This window comes from Bombus fervidus, chromosome 17 (assembly GCF_041682495.2).
Source record: "Bombus fervidus isolate BK054 chromosome 17, iyBomFerv1, whole genome shotgun sequence".
Lineage (NCBI taxonomy): Eukaryota > Metazoa > Arthropoda > Insecta > Hymenoptera > Apidae > Bombus > Bombus fervidus.
Genome location: NC_091533.1, coordinates 154,544 through 177,183, shown reverse-complemented (window position 1 = coordinate 177,183; position 22,640 = coordinate 154,544). Strand labels below are relative to the sequence as shown.

The 22,640-nt window shown below is 31.9% G+C and overlaps 1 protein-coding gene and 1 long non-coding RNA gene across 2 annotated transcripts in view; one reads left to right on the top strand and one right to left on the bottom strand.

The window, feature by feature from the left end:
• Angel (protein angel) overlaps positions 1-13,366 on the bottom strand; it is a 33,169-nt gene extending 19,803 nt beyond the window's left edge. Inside the window, exons 1-3 of the mRNA XM_072020433.1 lie at positions 13,224-13,366; positions 9,240-9,627; positions 8,998-9,176 (exon numbers count right to left, since the gene is read on the bottom strand). Of these exons, the coding sequence (XP_071876534.1) occupies positions 8,998-9,176; positions 9,240-9,627; positions 13,224-13,307 (651 nt within the window). The 5' untranslated portion in view covers positions 13,308-13,366. The remainder of the gene's footprint in view (positions 1-8,997; positions 9,177-9,239; positions 9,628-13,223) is intronic.
• LOC139996233 (uncharacterized) lies at positions 13,334-14,293 on the top strand. Its single transcript, XR_011802174.1, has 2 exons — positions 13,334-13,426; positions 13,788-14,293. It is a non-coding gene; the product is annotated as an uncharacterized lncRNA (long non-coding RNA).
• The last annotated feature ends 8,347 nt before the right edge of the window (positions 14,294-22,640 follow it).

Below are 22,640 nucleotides of genomic sequence, written 5' to 3'. Positions count from 1 at the left end.
GTGTTTCGATGATCGCAACTAATTTGGAACAAGTCGAATTATGAGGACTTAGAGCCTCGTTCAAAAGGTTCTACGATGTCAACTCAGAATCAGTTCTTCTTTTACACATCTGATAAAATCTCCTTGTAAAGGAGAATAGCTATAACCGATTCTAGAAACTGCGATTGAAGGATTGACGCTGTGAGATAGAAAACCCATAGAATTGTATCACAAAAGATATATTATAAAAAGTTCAAATGAAGAAATGATAAACATTAGACACGAAGGAACAGATATAGTGCAAAATCATAAAATATCAATATCCACTTCATGCTATTATATGAAATACAAAGCTAAAAATGCTATTGAATGGTTTAAAAGACAATGAGAATGATCATGGTTTTGAAACACACGACGACGAAAATGACATAACACTAATCCAAAAAAAAAAGAAAATAGGTATACCAAAAAGAAGAAAATAAAGAAGAATTGGTTTCCAAAAATATAAATGCATTCCATGTATCAAATACGGTACTTCGAATCTGAATCAAATATGACTAATAACATGATAATGTCTAACATGATAAACGCTAGGAAACACTAATATTTATAAAATCTTTAAGTGAACTTCATTTATGTTCTCTATAATTAATAAATTTATGGTGTATAATCTATCTATTTCTATTATAGATCAGAGAAAAGTGGGGTAAAACCGGGTGTCTAATACATTTTCATAGTAGAAAAGATCAGAGAACAAAACACGCTCTGAACAGAGGCAGAAGTCTTAAGTGCTCCTTATACAACTAGAAAATCATAGTTTTCTTCCTAAAAGATATAATACTTATTGTTAAAACAAAGGGAAATATGATTTTGTAGTATCCAGGTGAACCTGTCTGTGTGACGTCCTCATAGATTTTGACGAGGTCTATTTTAATTACTTGTTGTGCCGTACATATAACGACAAACATAATAAGAGCGGGCGGTCGGACCGTGAAAAAAAGTAAAGTACCGTCCAATACACAAAAAGCAAGCATACGAAATTTCATTGAGTTTGCTGGAATGATTATATGCGGCGCATCGTTCTACTGTTTTCGACGGTACATCGAATTAGTAAGAGAATCGGTGGCATAAATACTCGTGTTATCGAATTGATTATCACATTTGCAGTAAAACTTTCATGATAGACGAACAATGATAGAATTTAAACCTAATGTGCCTAACTGCTATTTTCCGAATCGGCAATAAACAGATAACTTTAGGTTGGTTGGTTTTGAAGCTGTTTACTTACGTCATCGTGCATATAAATTTTGTTGATGCTATAAGATACAGGACAATTAGCTTTAATAGAAAAATTTAGTGTGCCTCTCCAAATTCTATCACCACTCCCTATTCGACCATTCAGAAAAAAGTTAATCGAAGTTCTTTAAGTGTCTATGGTCACGAACATAATATAAGACTGTGGGCACAGATAACAGACATAAACTTCTCTTACCCGTTGCACTTTATGATCCATGACTTTATGTGAACGGTATTTTATTTTTCTCCAGGATAATATTTCAAGATCATTGGGGTCCACCCGCCCATTTCTAATTTCTTTTTTTTTTTTTTTTTTTTTTTTTTGTTATATGCATGTCACAACAAAGTATTATAATTATAGTAGTTCTCGTCAAAATCTGTGTGATTGACCGGTATACCAGTACTCAGTTTTATCCTATGGATACAGATAAAACCGGGTACCCATCTAAAATTACAGTGTTTCGCTTAAATCGAACATTTCAATTATTTTTTGCTACTATCAACCCCTTAAGCAGGTCATTCACACGGGAAGTGTGAGTGTGTGGAAAGTATGTATTATTTTAGATTATCGAGGCATATATATAAAATGTTGGAAAATTCTCTTTTATTGTTCTACAGAATCGACTCATCAAGCAAACAATTAACTTGAACAAATACTCCTCTCCTAGCTTAAGGGATTAACAATAACAAAAAAAAAAAAGACTAAGAAGGATTTTAATGGTTTCAAGGCGTCTATCTGGTGGTGATAAAAAATGCTCTGTGAAGATTATCTTCGAAGTTTCCTCAAGGTCATCGAATTTTGTTTTATATGCTAACTTCTATCGTATATAACGCGATATTACAGTTGAGATAGAGGCGAGTTTAACGATCCAAATACCGTGACCTTGAAGTGACCTTGAATACGAAAAAATGAATTTCAATTGGAAGAATGTAAATCACCTTATTTTGTTAGATGTTTAAAGTGCTAGCCGTCCACATCAATAGATTTTCTCATATGGTCGGGGAACCAGCTCGGATCTATCACCACGAATTGAGTGCATATGACAGCTCTTCTTTTAGAAAAACAATGGTACCCGGTTTTACCCTGCTACCCCCTACTTCAGGACAAAATAACAGGCCACTCAACAATTTTTAATGTATCTTAAAGTTAATACAATGTAATAAAATTTTAAAGATTATATAATACATTATATATAAATTATATCTGCCCTTATTATTAGTAACATGATAAAGGACTGAACGCGGTTTACATATTTTCATAGCAATCTAACCTACATATTTATGTGAAAAATGGATGCGATAAAATGATAGGACATGTAAGATAATTTGCGCAAGACAACTACACTCCTCGTCAAAAAGATAACCCAGATGTGCTATCTTTAATTTCTCAGTGACGCGTGTAAAGTTTTTCGTTCAGAATATGCGATTCGTTGAAAATAATTAAAAATATTATAAGGTTTAGTATGTAACAAAAAAATTGTTTTATTTTAAGAACGTACGTTTCTTGTACGTGTTGATACTGCTTTCCATTCGCATATACGCCGTGAACAAGTTCTGCCCAGCAATTTTCAATAATATTAAGGTGCAAGGAGCGTGCAGGCCACGGCAAAATAGATATATTATTTTCATTAAAATATGATTGGACCAATCTTGATGTGTGTATACAGATGCATTGTCCTGTTGAAAGATGTAATCCAGGTCCAGAAATGCGTTCTGCATGATTATTTATTTGTTCTTTGATTAAATTTATGTATCGGGCACTATTCATTCTCCCATTGATAAACTTGATACTTGTCTCGCCGAAATAACCAATGCCGGCCCAAACCATCACGCTGTCTCCTCCCATTTGTCATCGAATTGCTGACATTGTCCCTTTTCTTATGTCATGAAAATAATATTGGAACCCATCAGGACCATTCAAGTTGAACATTTTTCGTCTGGAAATAGTACCCTTCCCCATTTCTTTTCCCAATGCATTCCTTCTTCTGCAAAGCGTAAACGTTCTACTTTGTGTTTCGTTGTTAACGAAGGTTTCTTTTTCAATTTTAGCCTCTTAATATCTTTGCAGGATAGTAGAACTCGACGAACGCTTGAAACACTGGCACTAGCAGTAGATTTATCCATTATTTGCTTCGTTGTTAACTGCGAGTTGGAAACTACACGCAGAATTGCTCGCTTATCACGATCGGATAACGATGACGGTCGACCAGTACTTTTCTTTTTCCCATAATCTTCAATATTTTTTAAGAAATTGTGTATTTCTTGACGATTTCTTCTTATTATTTTCGATATTTTTGTTACTGATAACCGTTGCTGTTTTGGTTCAAGAATTTGCTTTTTTCAAACTCGTTTAATTTTTTTTCTGCGTCCCATACTTATAAATTTATATAACATTGTACTGTAATCTTTACTCGTTGATAGATCACGAACTACTGAGCAATTTCTAAACATATTAACAGAGTGTGTTATCATTTTGTTCTTAAAATAAAACGATTTTTTTTTTTTTTTTTTTTTGTTACACACTAAACCTTATAATATTTTTAATGATTTTCAACGAATCACATATTCTGAGCTCACAATGTTTTGATATTATACGTTACAGACGAAAAACTTTACACGTATCATTGAGAAATTACATATAGCACACCTGGGTTATCTTTTTGACGAGGAGTGTAATCATTTTTATAAAAAGTTATCTTTTACTTTACTATTTGCTAATAATATCAATAATTTCTAGAGTAAACAGTTTATACTTGAATAATAATTTATATGAAGATTTATAGATTATTTTAATGTAAATTTCGATTCTTGCTTAATTATTGTGATTTCGTATCATTTATGCAATTAATGATGTGATCTAAATAAATTATGTATAGAGAGAATGTTATAAAAAGGGACCAGTACTTAACGGGCTTATAGTATTCACTAAAAAGAGTAAAAAATGCCTAATCTACATAGGTCCTAAAAGCAATCATTTCGATATCGTGAGTTTTTTCACAACACATTTAATGTAACTATAGCCGATGGCATCAAATGGCGTTGTTGCAAATTCAATCAAGCATGAAAAAACACGTTCCATATGAAAACACACATAAATAACATAGAACGATGTTAGCGCTAGTACAAAGGACAGGGAATGGCTTCCAGTTCGTCAAATAATTTATAAACACACTATTTTTCTTTCGACACAGAAGAATTAGAAACATTAATTCAACATTCTAAATACAAAATTATTGTATTATATTATAATAATATAATAATTATATATATTAAGATTGGTGCAGCAGCGAACCCGGATCTTCCGCTTGCCGGACGGATGCTTTCGAAATTAACCTACCCAGGCCGTTAACAAACATTTTCTCTCAAACTCCTAACTCTCAAATAGCTACACATTTAATGCGTTACAAAGAGATATCCAACGCTAATACCTAATAAAAATTAATTTTACATTGGAATGATCGTTTTTAGGACTTATATTGATTACACATTTTTTATTCTTCTCTGTGAGTATGTAATATAAGGCCCTAAATTATTGAATCCTTCTTTTTAACATCTTGTACATATATTTCGTGACGACACGTTCCAAATTTCTATTATGTTAAAATTAGGACACCCAGATGTACATCCTATTATGGATATTATCCACGAAAAAAATAATTTTTAATAACCGTCGCTATATCGTTATATGTTATCATATGATATTATTCCTTTATGTTTTCTCCTAAAAAATCTTATATTAGTAATATCATACTAATTAACGCCTTAATTATCGCCTATTGTACTTGTGTGCCATCTTATTTTTATAATTCTCTCATTAGCATTTCCTTTTTCATTTATAAAAATGAACAAACATATTCACAAACAAAGTTTTCGCATTGCCAATTCTATTGTAACATCAACAGTTTTCCTCTAAATTGTTTTCATTGCATATTCTGCATATGAATGTCTACTCCTACTTTCTCTGCAATTTATCTACATGATTTGAATTATGTTCCTCACACTCACATTTTTCTTCTTAATTTAAAGTGGTTTTGTTTTTAGTATCTTTGAACTCTTTTCCACGAGAATTTGAATATTTGAATATTATAACTAATTATTATTACCATTATTAATATCACTTTACAAAAACTGCTCCAATATAATTAAATACGCATTTATTGAGATCTTACTTATTATCCCATCATTTTGTCAAACCTGTTTTTTATATAAACGAATCAAATACCTATAAAATTCCTAACTTCTAAAAAACTTAAACAGCAATCGAAGCTTTTCTATGTTACCATGAAGGAACAGTGTATATGCCCCTGGATCTATAAAAAATCTTCTTACATTGCATTAACTTAGAGAAACGCAAATTCCCTGAGGTGTCCTATCGTTTATTGTATAGGGTGTATCTATGTTCTCTGTCCTAGTTATAAGAAAAAGGGAGTATATCTCTGTATAAAGAAAGCCATAAATCATGTTACAGTAACAGATACGTATAAAATTTAGAAGCACCTCATTAAGTACCTATTGAATCAATTTATTTAATCGCTACTTACGCGATTCTTGTTTAATAGAGTTCATAGTCCCTTTTCTCCGACGGAGAAATGTATTAAGGAGTCAGATTTTTAGCTCTCTAGCACAGATGAGGTTCAGGATAAGCCTAGTGCCTTACGGAGATAGTATATAGTATACCAGCTACAAATTAGAATACTTTGACATAGTGCACAATTTATATCCACTAAGGAAAGTAACAGTCTAACAATTTTTTGACGTCGGAAGTCGTAGTAATTAAAACACATTTGAGGACAATTTCACGTGACCACATTTTGATATTATGTTACATTTTTTTTGTTACTGATACTGTACAATTCAGCAAGTTTATCTATACTTCTAATAGTGCAATGTATATGAACACGCGATTGTTGTACTCGTATTACAAGTTTAAACCCATCGGGCCGCACAATACTACCGATGCCAAATCATAACTACACTGGAATTTAAATCATGTATGTGCTATTAAACCACGTTTAGACGCACAATTAGTGACTATCCTATTGTTTTTTGCAGAATACAGAACGTTTCTTATCACAACTGCTTCCTTACTCTAAGTGCTTTATGATGTTTCTAATTATCCAGAAGTTGAAATTACATTAATTTCATTAATTTTCATACATTTTAGTAATATTTCGAGAACTTTCACCGCACCTATGCAGAAACAAACTTTCATTTCACACAGATGCGGAGACAAATTTAAGATGTATAAAAGAGATAAATTCCAAAAAATACACTAGTATATTTTCTGTCTAAACTCATAAGTGTTATTTTGACTTTAAAAATTTTCATTCTTCTTCCTGTATTTCCTTAAATTATATTATTGAAAGCTTGATAAAAATAAGTTACTTCTTCACATTAAAAGACACTAAAAGACAAATTTCGTATATCACTTTAATGTGCAAAAGTAATTAAGAAAAATATTTAAGTGCCAATACTTCTTTGATTCATTGCAAGTACATCTTTATTTTATAATTTTCCAAGTGAAACATTGCTAAAAACTACTCATCGGTAGATACCTTTAACACCATGTAATATAACTGAGGATTATTTATCATCGACAAACTAAAAGAAGCGACTTAAAATTAAAAACAAACAAATTTTATGCAGTCGATGTTCGCATATTTTCTATACATCAATGTTTATCTACCGAGACTATCTACTATCGAATACATATAAACTCGCGATTTCTATAATGAAAAAATTTGAATAGGAAAAGCTTTCCAGTATATGTACTGGATATATTACATATACTTCATAAAATCTAAACTTCTCCCGCGCCTAATTGATTTAGAAATTAGGGTAATTGCTACAAAGCAAATGATTTCACCAAGTTCAGTTTAAAATATGTTGTCATGGTCAATATCCCGAACAACTTCGCCCTCTAAATTTAAAATTAAATTTGTCACTCGAGTTTAGTTTTCGAGATATTTGTAGAAATATATTTGATGCTGTATATTGTATTTTGCTGTTTACATTTATGTTATTAGTCTGTGGTATTCCACAGTATAAACCATATTGCTTAATATCATATTAAGCAATTCATTTCTATTTATCTTACTATTCATTACATTACTTTATTTTATCAACGTGGGCGGCCGAATAATTATCTAACTCAAATCTAACCCATTGATTTTTCTTTTTCTGAAAATGATCGAAAATGGTTATTAAAAATGAATTAGATTGAGTTATATAAAAGTACAGACGCCGCGAGCCGTGAGACGTCCATCTATACCAGAATGAAGTGCAGTCATAAGTAACGTAAATTAAATTAAAGCTTTTCTCGAATATTCCAGAAATCAAAACCGAAAGACGGAAACATGTATAAGCAAAAGTTGTTCAAAATGACCGTTAACCTTGACAACATATTTCAATGTCTTTGAAATCCGTGAAGTCGTCTACTTTGTAAATAATTACCGCAATTATCATCAAAATGAATCATTAGATATCATTTTATGCATGAATTCACATACAACGCTGCAGCTCATGCGGAATTTATTGTGGCGTTACAGATAGTCAATCACACCTCTCATAAAGTTTACTCGATCGAAACTGGAACCTTCTACCTGAGTTAGAACGTAGAGTAAGATACCATTCCGACATGTTATGTATCACAAATTTATATCTTATAGAATAAATATCAGAATGCGATGAACCTAACGGTGACATCCTCATTGATTTTGACGAAACTTTTTTTAATTATCTTGTTCTGACGCGTATATAACGAGCGAAATAATAAAAATGATCGATCAGTCGGATTTCAATGATCTCTAAAAAAAAAATAAAATGCTGTTCATACCACCTTTTTTTAAACTTCTTCTATTCTCTGATAGTATTCGATAAATAGAGACGAAATATAACGGTTTAGACTTTAGGAATCCATTGGTTCAAAAGTTATCGTCAATAGATGAATCGATTTGGCAAACATCATTTCGGACAAGAATTACCGGTGGTCGTAAAATTGGAAAAATGTGTAGCACAACAAATACTACAACGATAACGTTCATAGCGCCAATAAAGCCTAATGCTTTAAAGGTCTATCTCTATTACATAAGATAGAGTAAGCCATACTATAAACTACTATAAACAGTATTCTATTTTTTTTTCAGGGTCATTGGAGTCCGATTGCCCGTTTTTATTATTTCTATTATTATATACATGTCATAGCAAAATAATTAAGGAAAAAGTATTATACCGGATGTATGATGATGACAAGTCGATGACAAATTGACCCATGTTATATATAGAATAAATTTAAAGTACTACAATAATATTTCCCAGATTTTCAATAATGTTTTACTTAAAAAATTGCAAAATAAAAGTATATTTTCAATTTGCAAACTAAATAATAGAAGTAACTTTTTGCACATTAAGAAGTAATTTAACTTTCCTGAATAGTGGAAAAAAAATTATATTATTTAATAGTTTCTGGTATTTCATTGCAAACGTCTGTAACTACCCTATTTGAAATTTCATAGTTACGGTTATTTCCAATTTTAACTGCTATTGATGTTACAATTTGATTCTATATTGAACTGCTAAAATTGTAAGTGACATCAAAATCGGTGTGGGCTTTCAGTGCTTGATAGCAGGATTACTATGATAGCAAAGTGGATACCCTGTACCTCATCTGTGGTTCTAGTATTATATAGAAATATATACACAAAATTACTTTAAAAGACTAACGTTAGCTTGTGCTCCTAAAATCTCTTGTAAGAGAAGCTGCCTCCTAATCTTCCAAGACAGTGCCTGTTTGTCATGAGCCTTGTACAAAAATGGATATGTTTCCAATAGATATTGTGCCAAAATGTTGAAGGATAATACTCTCAGAATAAAAGATTCTTCAGAATTAGAGGTCAGCTTCTCTGGAAAAATTTATATAATGAATATCAAATATTTCTTTCTGTGATATTAATGCTACTTCTTACCTTTCTTGAAACGTATCCATTGTCTCATTGCTTTATACTTCTGTTTATCAGACATGTACTTATCCATTAAAAACATTGGAGTTTCAACACATGTATTTGTCCCAAGAACTGTTTGCATGTTACTTTCACATGTTAAATTTTCTGGTAAAAAATTTAATGGAATTTCATAATTATTACTAGAAGTGTAATATGTTTCCAAGAATGGTTCCATTGATGCCTGATTTAATTTTTGTTGTGCAGCTGAATTTGCCATTGTTCCCACCAAATTGTAGCAAGATAGTCTCTCAGATGTTAATATGTTTTTACAAAAATTTCTCAAAAATACTTGCTTTGCAGCTAGTCCGGACATACGAAAGGGTAAAAATGGAACAATATCATAGTAATGATGCTGAAAAAACAACAAACCTATGTTTTAATTACTGGCCTTCAAAATTCTTATATAATTACTTTTATATTATTAAAATTTGAATATATTCACAATGAATTTTCATTTTTTATTAATACTTCATGATTTTTTTCTTTTATTAATTAACTGATTATTTTCTTACTAATAATCAATTTACAATAATTTATGAATATTTTACCAATAAAGTAATTAAGATACTATAGTACTGCAACAATTAATAATGATTAGACTATGCGGATGTTTATACATTTATGAAAAATTTAAATATACAAAAATCTATAGAATACATACAATATTAAAAAATATAAAAGGAATTCAGAATAAAGTATTTCTTCTAATATTAAAAGGACCAAAAGTACTTTTATTCATGTTCCATTTTTATATGTTCGTAAAAACATGTTTTTACGTGAATATCCGCAGTCTAATAACTAAATAACAAGAAATTATAAATAAGTAAAAAAATATAAGTTTACTAATTTAATATATACTTTTTTATATTATTAAAAAGTTATTTTTACCAATAATATAATAATAATATAATATAAATTATTTAATAATAATATAATAATAATAAATTTCTAATATTTACATTATAATGTTTTCTAACATTATACATATATGTATTCTATTAAAATAAATCTATATTTATCTAAATAAATCTATATATATATATATATATATTATATAATGCAAAAGTATAATGTACTGATTCATTCATCAATGCCCAGCCCAAACCGCTGTACTTAGAAGAGCAAAATTTGGACAGTATACTTCTTTTATGATATAGGCGTCGGATGAAAAAGAATTTTTAGAGATACAGATCCTAAAGAGATTAAAAAGCAGTATACTTTTTTTAAAGCATACTCATTTCCCATGGGTTACTGAAATTGAGTAAATATGAATATAATATAATATATATAATATAATATAAAATATATAATATATAATATTAATATTAATTACCACAATAAAACAATTATCAAAACTATTAAAATACATATAAATAATTTAACTTTCCTTTATATTAGAAAACATTTTTAAATCATGTACATTAACCTAAATATTTAAATATACAGGGTGGACTAAATAGCATGTTACAAGATATATTTCTAAAAATCATTGCAAATATTAATTCTATTATTTTTTAATTAAATAAAACATATTAAATAAATGCATATATGGTATGCACGAATTTTTGGGATGACTACTACATAATGTAAAAGATTAAGGGTAGAACCAGATATTAATAAATAAAAAAAGTTTGTGTGAACATATAGATAGCAAGACATTTCCATGCATGTATTAAAATACAAAAAAATCATTTTGAGCATCTTCTATAAAGATAATCAAATTATACTATATTGTATAAACAAATCCAAATAGGATATATGTTGATACAAACATTTTTATTGCTTTCAAGCACCGAATCCTTCCCTTAAATATTGTCTACTTATTATGAAACAGCCTTTATAAATTCCAAGTAATATGTTGTGTACAAAAAAGAAATTTCTTTTTGAGGAAGTGCATAAAGAAAAATTTTAATTGTTTAAATTGGTAAATTTTCAAAGCTATGTTTTACTGTTTTCTTAAATCTTTCTATAAGATTATATCTTAATTACTTCACTGATTTTACCTTACAAGGAAATGGTAAGAGCTGTGAAATCTTAAATAAGTTGGATGTGTATACATTCAATGCTTCAGGTTATTGGTAAAACAGGTCCAAAAGGATTTGAGTACATGACCCACTGTTTTCAGGAAATTAATAAGTTATTTTTATATCTTACTTTATAAAATCCTTTTAATACTAATGTTATTTTCATTTTAAATTTTTGCAGTTTATTTTGATAAATTTTTAATTATTTTTATTTATTTATTTTTTTCATTTATTATATTACTCCTACATATTCTTACAAATATTCTGGGAGGCAAAGGGCCATACATTCAAATTTTTTTGGAGCTATTTTACCATCAACCTAAAGCATCGAATGCACATACAATGTGAATGCAAAACTCATACGAGACGTCGCAGTTCTTGCCATCTTCTTGTTAGTTATTATAATAACACTTAATATATATCAATTAATTAGAAAAATTAATTTATACATTAACTAAGAATTGAATTCATACAATTTCAAAATTGAATAAAAAATTGATAAAAATGTTTAAAATCTGTATACATTTATATACAATATTACACAATATTAATAATGTTCTTTATAAATTACAATAACCAATTACTTAAAAATATTTCTTATATATATATATATTATAAATATTGTATAAGTATATACAAAATCGTCAGACTGCACAGATTATTTATATAATGGTCCTATTTTCGTATTTTTAATGTATATACTATTTTTATATTAATATTAGCCAAAACTAGACAATTCTAAATTTTATCAATTTTTATTCAGAATGTTATATGAACATAATATTCCAATCAATCTTTATAATATATGTATAACATTATCATGATGTAATAAACATCTTATGTAATAATTTGCATCTATTACTAAATACATAGTAAACTTTTACATTAAATAAAAGCTGCAAAATATGGCTTCAAAATCAAATTCCAAATTTAATAATAAATCTTTAAAATACTTAAAATATTTTATAATTTATTAAATACTTTTTGAAAAAATGTACTAAAGTTAGAACTACTTTTTGTCGAATACTTATTATATTGAGTAATATTCTAAACATTACGTTACTTAAACTAGATCCTCTTTTAAGAATAAAGGTTTTATGAAAGTAATATATAGATTTAGATCATACATAATTTTTTTTATAAAGTACCTTCTTGAATAATTTTTAAGTTTATTTGTATATTTGTCTGCAGTAATAAAATCACATTGTTTTCCTTTTTAAATGGATTTAATTTTTTGATTTAGTTAGGCGTTTTTACAATGAGACGATATCTGTGTTCCATTTATATTATCCAAATTTTCAAAAATAATTTGAAACACAATGATATAATTTAAGAATCCTAACTTATTAAAAATTGTATTTTCTTTTTTCTTAAGAAGATATTTGTTTGAATTTTTTATCTGTTTAAATTACTTATAGTTATTCAATAAAATAAAAAAAAGGCTTCTTAATATGAATTATGGGTTACTTTATTTTTGTAGTATTTATGACGTACAGATTAGAAATTATTTGGAAATAACTATTTAATTATTTGGATAGCAATTAAGATCATTATTTAAAAGTGTTCTGCAGAATGTTAGAATTTATTTTTATCATTATTTTAATATTTTAATAAAATATTTTTGTCGAAATTCAACTTGAAGTATAAATATTGTAAATAGTACATATATAACATAACAAAATTATAGCAAATAGGAGGGATAAATTTGCAAAATCATGTAAACTAAAACCATGAGGATATATGTAACATTGCGATTTTACACTAAATGAAATATTTAGGAAATTTTTATTTATATAATTTTTATAAATGATTTCATAATATTACGAATATATGTAACTCAATAAGAAATAATATTAACCTTATTGTATAATATGAGGTGATACATAGAAAAAGAAAAAGTAAATAGCGAATAATGTTATCATACCTCAGATTTGTAACGAAAAAGTCTGAAGAAGACGTCAAGTCTTTTAACGTAAATTTTCCGTGGTAACTTGCTAGCTGTATTCATTTATTTATTAAGTAGTGGGGATATTAATACATAACTATACGCAGGTGCATAGGTTAGGTTATGTCATCTGTTGTCAGAAAACGTAAGCATATTTTCCCCACCCGTGCAAACATACATATGTAAGTAGATACTGTCGCGTCGTCATAATACACAACAGACAATTGATACAATAGTCAATTTCAAAATTCTGTAATTATTTGAATGTATTCAATACTTATATCTCGACAAACTATATATCAAATAACTAAATAACAATATAAATAACATAATTAAAATTATATCTTAATAAAGAAAAACGTTCATACGTGATTATATATTAATTATACTTTAACAAAAACTTTTGATAGACACATACCGTTATTTTTTATTCTAAAAGCTGTATAATTCATTAAACCGTTTTAACTCATTAATAATCTTTATCGAAATTTAAAATTTCTGTAAATATGTACACACATTTATTTAATTAATCTGTGTTATCAGACGAAATTATATCAAAGAGGAAATGAGAGCGCTGACGCTTATGGTTCCGGTTGTTCCCGGACTAGTGCTGCCAACAGCGGCCAAGTACTGAATGTTTTCACGCTAGCATATACAAGAACCTATAAAGTTAGAGATCTGTCCTGTTTTGTTACAAGAGCTTCATTATACGGTACCACAGAAAAATTCATGCCTTTCTATCCGAAATAGACAAAAATGAAAATAACAGAATTGCGTATAATTAAATTTAGTTGCTTCTGACAGAGGAATTAATTGTTTATTATAGTTTTTTAGAGAAGAAAAGAATATCTTTCCTTTTGAATGTTAATGTATCAGTGGAATGATATTTAAGTTCAATATTAAATTTGCTTTCTTCATGATAATGTTTTTGTTGTAATAAAACCCAAATTTCATTTTAATAGTAATTTCAGTAGTTGATAGGCTGCGAATAATATTTCTGACTTAATGTATCTGTTTTGTATATGTATTCATTTATAAAAACGGTAAATACAGAAGAACAAGTTAATTGCAGACAAGATTTGACATCATGACTAATTTGTAATCAACGATTTCTATCCATCTTAGTTTTATTACTGAGTAAAATTCATGGTAATTATTTAGAAATTTGCCTTTATCACAGATTTTCATGGATTTTAAGGCCTGCTGTCGAGGCCATTATTCTAAACACATTTGTGGTATTCACGTAACTGCCGCTCAACTCTAGTTCCCTAGTGTATGCATCTGTGACAGAGGCACAAATCACAAATTAACCATAGCCGTCTCGTTGGCCGCTTTGTTCATCTTTTAGCGATCTGTTTATGTTTATATTCATCGGCCATCATTCTCCTTATCTTTCTATCACATTCTACGAATCTAAATAAACAGCTTCTGCGAATACTTCGTTCACAATAGCATATGCAAAACTACAACTTGTTTTCGAAAATTTTACTTCAGTATAGATTTTTGTTATTATTTTTTATTAAATTTGTAATTATTTTTATAAGTAATTCGTGATTACTTTATGCAGCCATTGTCGATCGTCTCGCAGCGGTCGTCTCATAGTTATTCAAATTCAATACATTGATGACATTAACTTTACCACTATGGGGTATAGCTGCAATGAGCCACATAAATAAACTAAAGTCGTTACAATCGATAGTACTCAGAACAATAGTCAACGCTCCATGGTATGTCAAAAACGAGGATATACGCAAAGACTTAAAAATACCAACGGTCAAAGAAGAAATCGGCAGGTATGCAAAAAAATACAAGGAAAGAACGGCAACACATCCAAACCAGCTGGCTGCTGAAACGAGCAAAACTCTCATAGAAAGAAGACTAAAAAAAAAACACCACACTGACTTCACTAAAGAAATAAAATAGTCAAACTCAAAGATGGTATCCCGCTGGAGGTAGCCAACCACGTGTTATTTAGCAATTAAGTTAGAAAAATTTACCAAATATCCAGCTGGACAAATTGTAAAGTACAAATTAAATAAAAAAAAAAAATATTTGTCCCATATTTTTTCATTTCATTCAGTCAGGACACATATTATATTTATAGTCTTGCTGGTACAAAATAAATTTGGCTAAATATACAGATCGAACTCAACCTCTCCGATTTCGATGGTTTTTCAATATATGATGGGGTGCACGATTCTGAATAACTTTTTCCTCTACACATGTATAGTCAGCGATCTCGCTTAATTTTCAGGATACAAAACTAGTTTTGCAAATATTCAAATGTAAAAATGAATCTATTTCTGGAAACTGAGACATTAGATGTGCCAAATGTATAAAAAGACAACGAGAATGAAAGACAAAGAAGAACTGAGAATCGAAGCGTTCGGTAACATATAAAGAACATATAAAGATAAGCTGAGACCTTTAAACTCAAAAAGAGGCTCTAAATATTCAAACTCTTTTTTGTTTGATTTTTGATGAATGAAACTTTTACCAACATATTTGTTAGATTTTTCTGATTAAAATAACATCATGCACGATATAATTTGGAGCACATTCGTATACTTAATAAATGATGATTAAATATATATCGGAGATGAAAGGACACCGGGTCTTCCCTTTGGAATTCCTTGGAAAATCCCCAATACTTTAATCTTTATAAGTTAACCCAATTATAATTGTCCGAGATTTGCGATAAAATGAGCTTGGGCTCGAGGCGACAACTAGTCGTCGAACGTAGCTGCGGTCACGGGATGAACGTTTTTACCTAATAGAGATATAGAGTAATTGTATGGTTCTCTTTAAAAAGAAATAATTGTAACGGCACTCGATAGAAAACATTCCAATGGTTTCTGCCCCATGGCTCGCCACACACAGATCATATTCTTCGGGCAAGATGATTACCAGATGTCGATGCATCTCCACAGTACAGTTTTCTTTCGACTGCCGAAGCATGCACACGTGTATCTAGTGCCCAATGAAGTTCACAATAAGTGACGACCCTCCGTCGAAAGTGAGTTGAAACAGAAACAAACCAAGTGTTTTCTAAACTTACTCGTGGAAAATCCAACGCTTCAAATCTCTAATTCAAATCATAACTTCTCGACTAGTTATTTCAATTTGAATTAACTAGCTCGAAGATAGCCCAAGTAACCAGATCAGGTCCTCACGAACAAAACTACAACCGCATCGTCCTATTCCCGCCGTGGCAAAAGGATAATATATCTCACCTTTCAAACCATACCAACAGCACCAAAAAACGTAAGTTTGATTCAGTCAAAAAAAAATGTAAACACTAATCAGAACGAACCGTCAACAAGACACATTACCATTCACAACAGATTCGCAATATTAGAATCTACAGACAATTCTATGGACGTAGTTGAAACATCAACAATTCAACATACACAAAAAAATCCTCCTCCCCCACCAATCTTCATTAATGATGTTATCGACATTCAAACAATAACAAAGTTCATCGAGAAAGATATTAACAAAGAGGATTTGAACATACTAAAAATTAAAAACAATCAGGTTAAAATCCTGCCGGCCAATCCAGACTCCTACAGAAAACTAACAAAGTTACTAAAAACTCTGAACGCGAACTTCCACACACATCAGCTGAAACAAGAAAGACCTTTTCGTGTGGTACTACGCAACATCCACCACTCAGCTAACTTAGATGAACTGAAACTTGAACTCTTAAATCATGGTCATGAAGTAACCAACATTAGCAACATAAGACATAGAATCACAAAAAACCCGCTATCCTTATTCTTTATCGACCTAAAACAAAAACCAAATAACAAGGAAGCCTATAGTATCAATCGTTTAATGAATTCGGTAGTAAAAATTGAACCACCTTTTATAAAAAAAGAGATAGTTCAATGCAAAAGGTGCCAAAGGTACACGCAAAAATATTGCAACCACAATCACTGTATTTTCGTCCAGTCGCGGGGAGACGGTCGCGTTATAGCGCGTCAACGGGAGTCGTAAATTCCCGTTACGATTATACGAATCGACACCACGAATAGGACGATCCCCTTATTTCTTGTGGGAGAATAAAGGGTGATTGAGTTGGAATATAACTGGACTTCACAGTTACATTATATATATATTTATTTATACTGGATTACACTACTTGATGTGAACAGACCGTGTTTGGAAAGCGTGTTGATGAACCCGAAGGTTGCTAGACGTGGTAGTTACAGAGGCGAGTACTTGACTGACATGTTAGAACTTGAAGTTGACTGTCCGAGGACTAGTAGAACGGTGGACTTGACTGTCCAAGGGATCTTAGAGCAGTGCTTGACTGTCTGAGGGTTAGTAGAACAGTGATTGACCCGTCTCGTACTATTTAGGAAGAAAGCTCGTCGTGGGTGTATCCTTGATAAACTAAGAACACGGATTCGTAGTTCACACTTTTCGGTAGAAAAGTGAGGGTAACGATCCGCGATGCCCATTGGGTATTCCCAATGTTAATGAATTAAATACGAGGGGACAGTCCTCGGCAAATATGAATCACGTTTGTTTCTGTCCTTGGGAAAAACCCACTACCTCGCTGGGCAAACCTTCGCTTTCTCCGTAATGAGTACGAGCGTGCAATAAACCTAAGGACCCATTTAAGGGACCACTCATAGACCGAATGTGTGCAAAGAATATAACTTTATTGTTAACAGATGTGGGCTATGGTGATTCCTTGGGTTTATTGCGGGTCAGTGTGACGATGTGCAGGCCTCGGCGGCCTGACCATGAGGGACGTCGCAGGTACCGACTCACGCGACGTAACAATCACCGCTGCGTTAAATGTGTCGGTATTCACCCTACAGATCAGTGCACTAAATCTTCAGAAACCCCTGCGAAGTGCATCCTCTGTCAAGAAGAGCATCTTGCGAACTATAAAGGTTGCACAGCCTACAAGACCTTGTATAAAAACAAGTACCCCAAACCCAGAATTAAGGACCTAACCAACGAGCGAATTAATAACTTGCTATCATTACTTACAATCATCGTGGACAAATTAACACAATCCGATGTAAAATAAAACCAATACGCATAGCTCTTTGGAGTGCTAATGATCTAGCTCAGCATAAATACAAATTAGAACTCTTCCTAAAACAATAAAAAATTTACATAATGCTCATATCTGAAACTCACTTCACCGATAAAAATTATTTGAAAATAAATGGTTATAACTTTTACCATACCCAACATCCCAGTGGAAAGGTCCACGCCGGCACCGGAATTATCATCCAGACCAGCATAAAACACTATGAACTTCCATCATTCCAGAAGGACTACCTCCAAACCACAAACATAGCGATAGAAGATTGGCATGGTCCAATCACCACATCAGCAGTATATTGATAAATTCCTTGAAGACCTGGGCAATAGATTCATAGCTGGAGGAGACTATAACGCTAAACATACGCAATGGGGTAGCAGACTTATCACAGTAAGAGGCAAAATCCTTTTGAAATCCATAAACGCCAACAAGCTTAACTACCTCAGTACAAACGAACCCACTTACTAGCCCACTGACACGAACGAACTACCTGACCTATTAGACTTCTTTTATAACTAAAAACATCTCGCCAAGATACATCAAAATCAACTCCTTTGTGGAACTTTCTTCAGATCATTTACCCGTCATAGCAACAATAAACTCAACAATTATCGAAAACCAACTGAATGGCTTTATTCATAGCCAACCCACAAACTGACAGCTCTTTAGGGAAGTATTCAATCGTTCAACATCAGCCTCAGTATCCCTAAAAACAAACGAAGATATAGAAAAGCAGCCATGGAATATTTAAACACCAGCATAATAAACGCGATCCGTTCTTCCACCCCTACTAAGTGTTTTGTCAATAAACACGAATACCCCCATTACATATTAATAAAAATCGCAGAAAAATGTAGACTTAGAAGAGTATGGCAAAGTCATAGAACGCCTGAAGACAAGCGTAAGCTAAATAAGCAACAAGAAAACTAACCAAAATCATTAAAAATTACAAAAATGACTGTTTCCAAAATATCTTGCTCTCCCTTGCCTCCCACAGCTGACAGACTCCAACTACTCACTATGGAAGGCATCCAGGAAACTCAGTGTCAAGTGGTGGTATTTTGCTGTCGAGTGCCGCTCGAATAATCGAGGGATTATTTGCGGAGGACGAGTGAGTTTCTACTAGTGTTGGACGACGGCAGCGCAGTGGTTAGCGCCTTAGGTTACGAACGTTCGGAACCCGGGTTTCAAATCCCGGCGACCGGAGTCCGATTTTTCTTCCACGACCCAAAAATGAGAAGAAAAATCCAGCAGTACCCCAACAGCGCCATCTACACCCGCAGCAGAACCTGTCTCATCCCTACACACGAGCAGTAGCGTACTATCACCACAACTATACCGACCAGACAGCAACAAACAAACATGTACACCTCACCTCCAATTCGCTATCCGCAAGGTGGTTGGGCGCGTAGCCCTATACAAAAAGCCAACTTGTTTGCAAACCACCTAACGTCTTCAAACCGTACTTCTCCACTATTGCCGCCGAAATAACGGAATACTTGCACTCTCCCTTTCAGATGTCTCCTCCTATTGAACCTTTCTCAGCTCTGGAAGTTATAGAATTAATACGTCGCTCAAACCCCAGGGAAGCATCGGGACATGATCAGATAAGTAACAAAGCTTCCCAAAAAAGGGATTGCTCTCATTAGTTATATTTTTAATGCAATTCTCCGCCTTGAATACTATTCTAAGTCTTGGAAAATATCATTGATTACTCTCATTCTCAAACCTGGAAAACCAATACATGAAACCAGCTCTTATCGCCCGGTTAGTCTTCTACCCACCTTATCCAAACTATTCGAGAAGATGCTAATGATACGACTCCTTCCACTCTTAGAGGAGTTGAAAACAATGCCGGATCATCAATTCAGCTTTCGGAATCAACATTCTACGATAGAGCAAATTCATCGTCTAACTCATAAAATCAACCAAGACTTAGAGAAGAAAAAATACTGCTCTGCGATATTCCTGGACATTCAGCAGGCGTTCGACAAAGTGTGACACGAAGGACTTTTGTCCAAACTAAAGAAAATCCTACCACACACCTACTACTCTATCCTAAAATCATATCTAACCAATAGGCTGTTCATGATTAAATACTTAGACGCTATAACAGCAACATTTCCAATAGAAGCTGGCATACCCCAAGGCAGTGTCCTCGGACCTCTGCTGTTCACCATCTACACTGCCGACTTACCAACCTTAACAGAGATAACCATAACAGCGAATTTGCTGATGATACAGCTCTATTAACATCCCACTCAGACCCGACAATTGCCTCCTCAACTCACCAGAGAGGTCTCGACCCTATGGAAAAGTAGTTCGACAAATGGCGCTTCAAAATAAATGAAAATAAATCCAGTCATATAACCTTCACGCTGCAAAAACAATCCTGCTCACAAGTGACCATAAATAATATTCCAATTCCAAACAAAGATTCAGTCAGATATATGGGCATAATTGTGGACAGAAGAATGGCATGGAAACGATACATCGTAGATAAATCCAAGCAGCTTAAATTAAAATTTTAAAAATTCTACTGGTTCATTGGCAGACGTTCCAACTTAAGCGTGCAGAGTAAAATAATGCTATATAAAGCTGTTACGTCGCGTAGGACCGTCAGTACTCCGTCCTTCATGATCTGACCATCAAAGGCCCACGCACCGTAATTCTGACCCTCAATAAACCTAAGGAACCACCATAAACAGAATCTTTTTAACGGAATTTCCAATCCTGTAAGTATTTTCTGTTTATGGCTGGTACTTAAACAGTCCTTGGGTTTATTAGTCGCTTTCAAAACTCACGGATAAAAGCGGGTAGTTACATAATGGGAAAAGCAAATATTGCCTAACGGAAAAGCTGGTTTTTCCCATGAACAAGGCCACCCACAAGCCACGTTGGTAGGAGGCTTCCTTTCCCTATCTTCAGTCATTAACGTGGATTTTAGCCAATGGGCATTGCAGATCGTTACCCACACTTTACTGACGAAAGGTAGGAACAACGAATCCGAGTCCTTCGTTCAAAGGGCACACCCATACCGAGCTTTAATAACATAATAATAATCGTAATAACATAAGAGCGAATAGTGAGTTAAACACCAGTGCGAGTTACAAGACAGTTCGAGAAACAGAAGTCATCACATTTATCACGTCGAGGAACAGAAGATACTTCGTCACATTCGTCAACACGAAAGGAGTCTCAGGTCGTACTCATTCATAGTTTATCATTCCATACATAACATTGTATTCACACTGAAGTTGTTGGATCTTTTAAATATATTATATAACCTGTTGAGATCAGAGTTATATTAATTCAACCACCCTTATTATCTCAAAAGAAATAAGGGATCGATCGATTCCAACGTAGAAATTCTTCAACGATTCCAATCAGAAACTTTAAGATCTTTAATATACGCACCTTGGTACGTTACCAACGAAACAATACATCGCGAGCTTAAGATACCTACAGTTATAGAAGAAATATTCAAATTCAGTAATGGATATAACACAAGAATTAACAACCATCAAAACCCACTAGTTATCCAATTATTTGACACGATGGATCAGATCCGCAGGCTAAAAAGACATTACCCTCTAGATTTAAACATTAGATTCAGCTAGAATCAAGCATACGATAATCATTTATTATTCACGTTATAGTACCACACCAGAATAATTTACTTATAATTCTCAATGAGAATTGATTGTCAACTATTTCCAAAAAAAAAAAAAAATGATAAATATGTATAAATTGTTATAAATGTGATAAATTGGTGGTTGTTAATTCTTATGTTATATCTACTGCTGAATTTGGATAGCGCTACAATATAACACGCGACAAATGCGTGGCACGTCTTCCTAGCGCAAGCGGTTAATCATCCTTAATTTGTTTTAAGGATATTATTTTTCGGGTTATATATCTATCGACTGAATTTAAATTCTTTGAAATTTTGGGTGCATCATTTTCAATTGCAATTAATATTTCTGTACTACTTTTGGATAGACATTTTCCAATTTCATTGAAATTTAATGATCAAATGATATGATATCAATGAAAATTCTCTCAGTTACATTTATTGAAATTAAATTTCATATTGTTGTCCACAAGTTTTGGTTCTATAATAATTTTGTTTTATTGGGAAAGAGAAATTTCGTATATCAGAGCACGATGATCGCTTTCATACTCCAAATTTTTAATGAATTCATTATTTTTCAAATTAAAAATGGTTATTTTAGTATCCGCGATAAGTAGATCGATGAAGGCTTTCAATTTTGGGTAAAATGGAAGATATGAAATGTACAAACAGATCCTGAAGTCCAACATTCTCA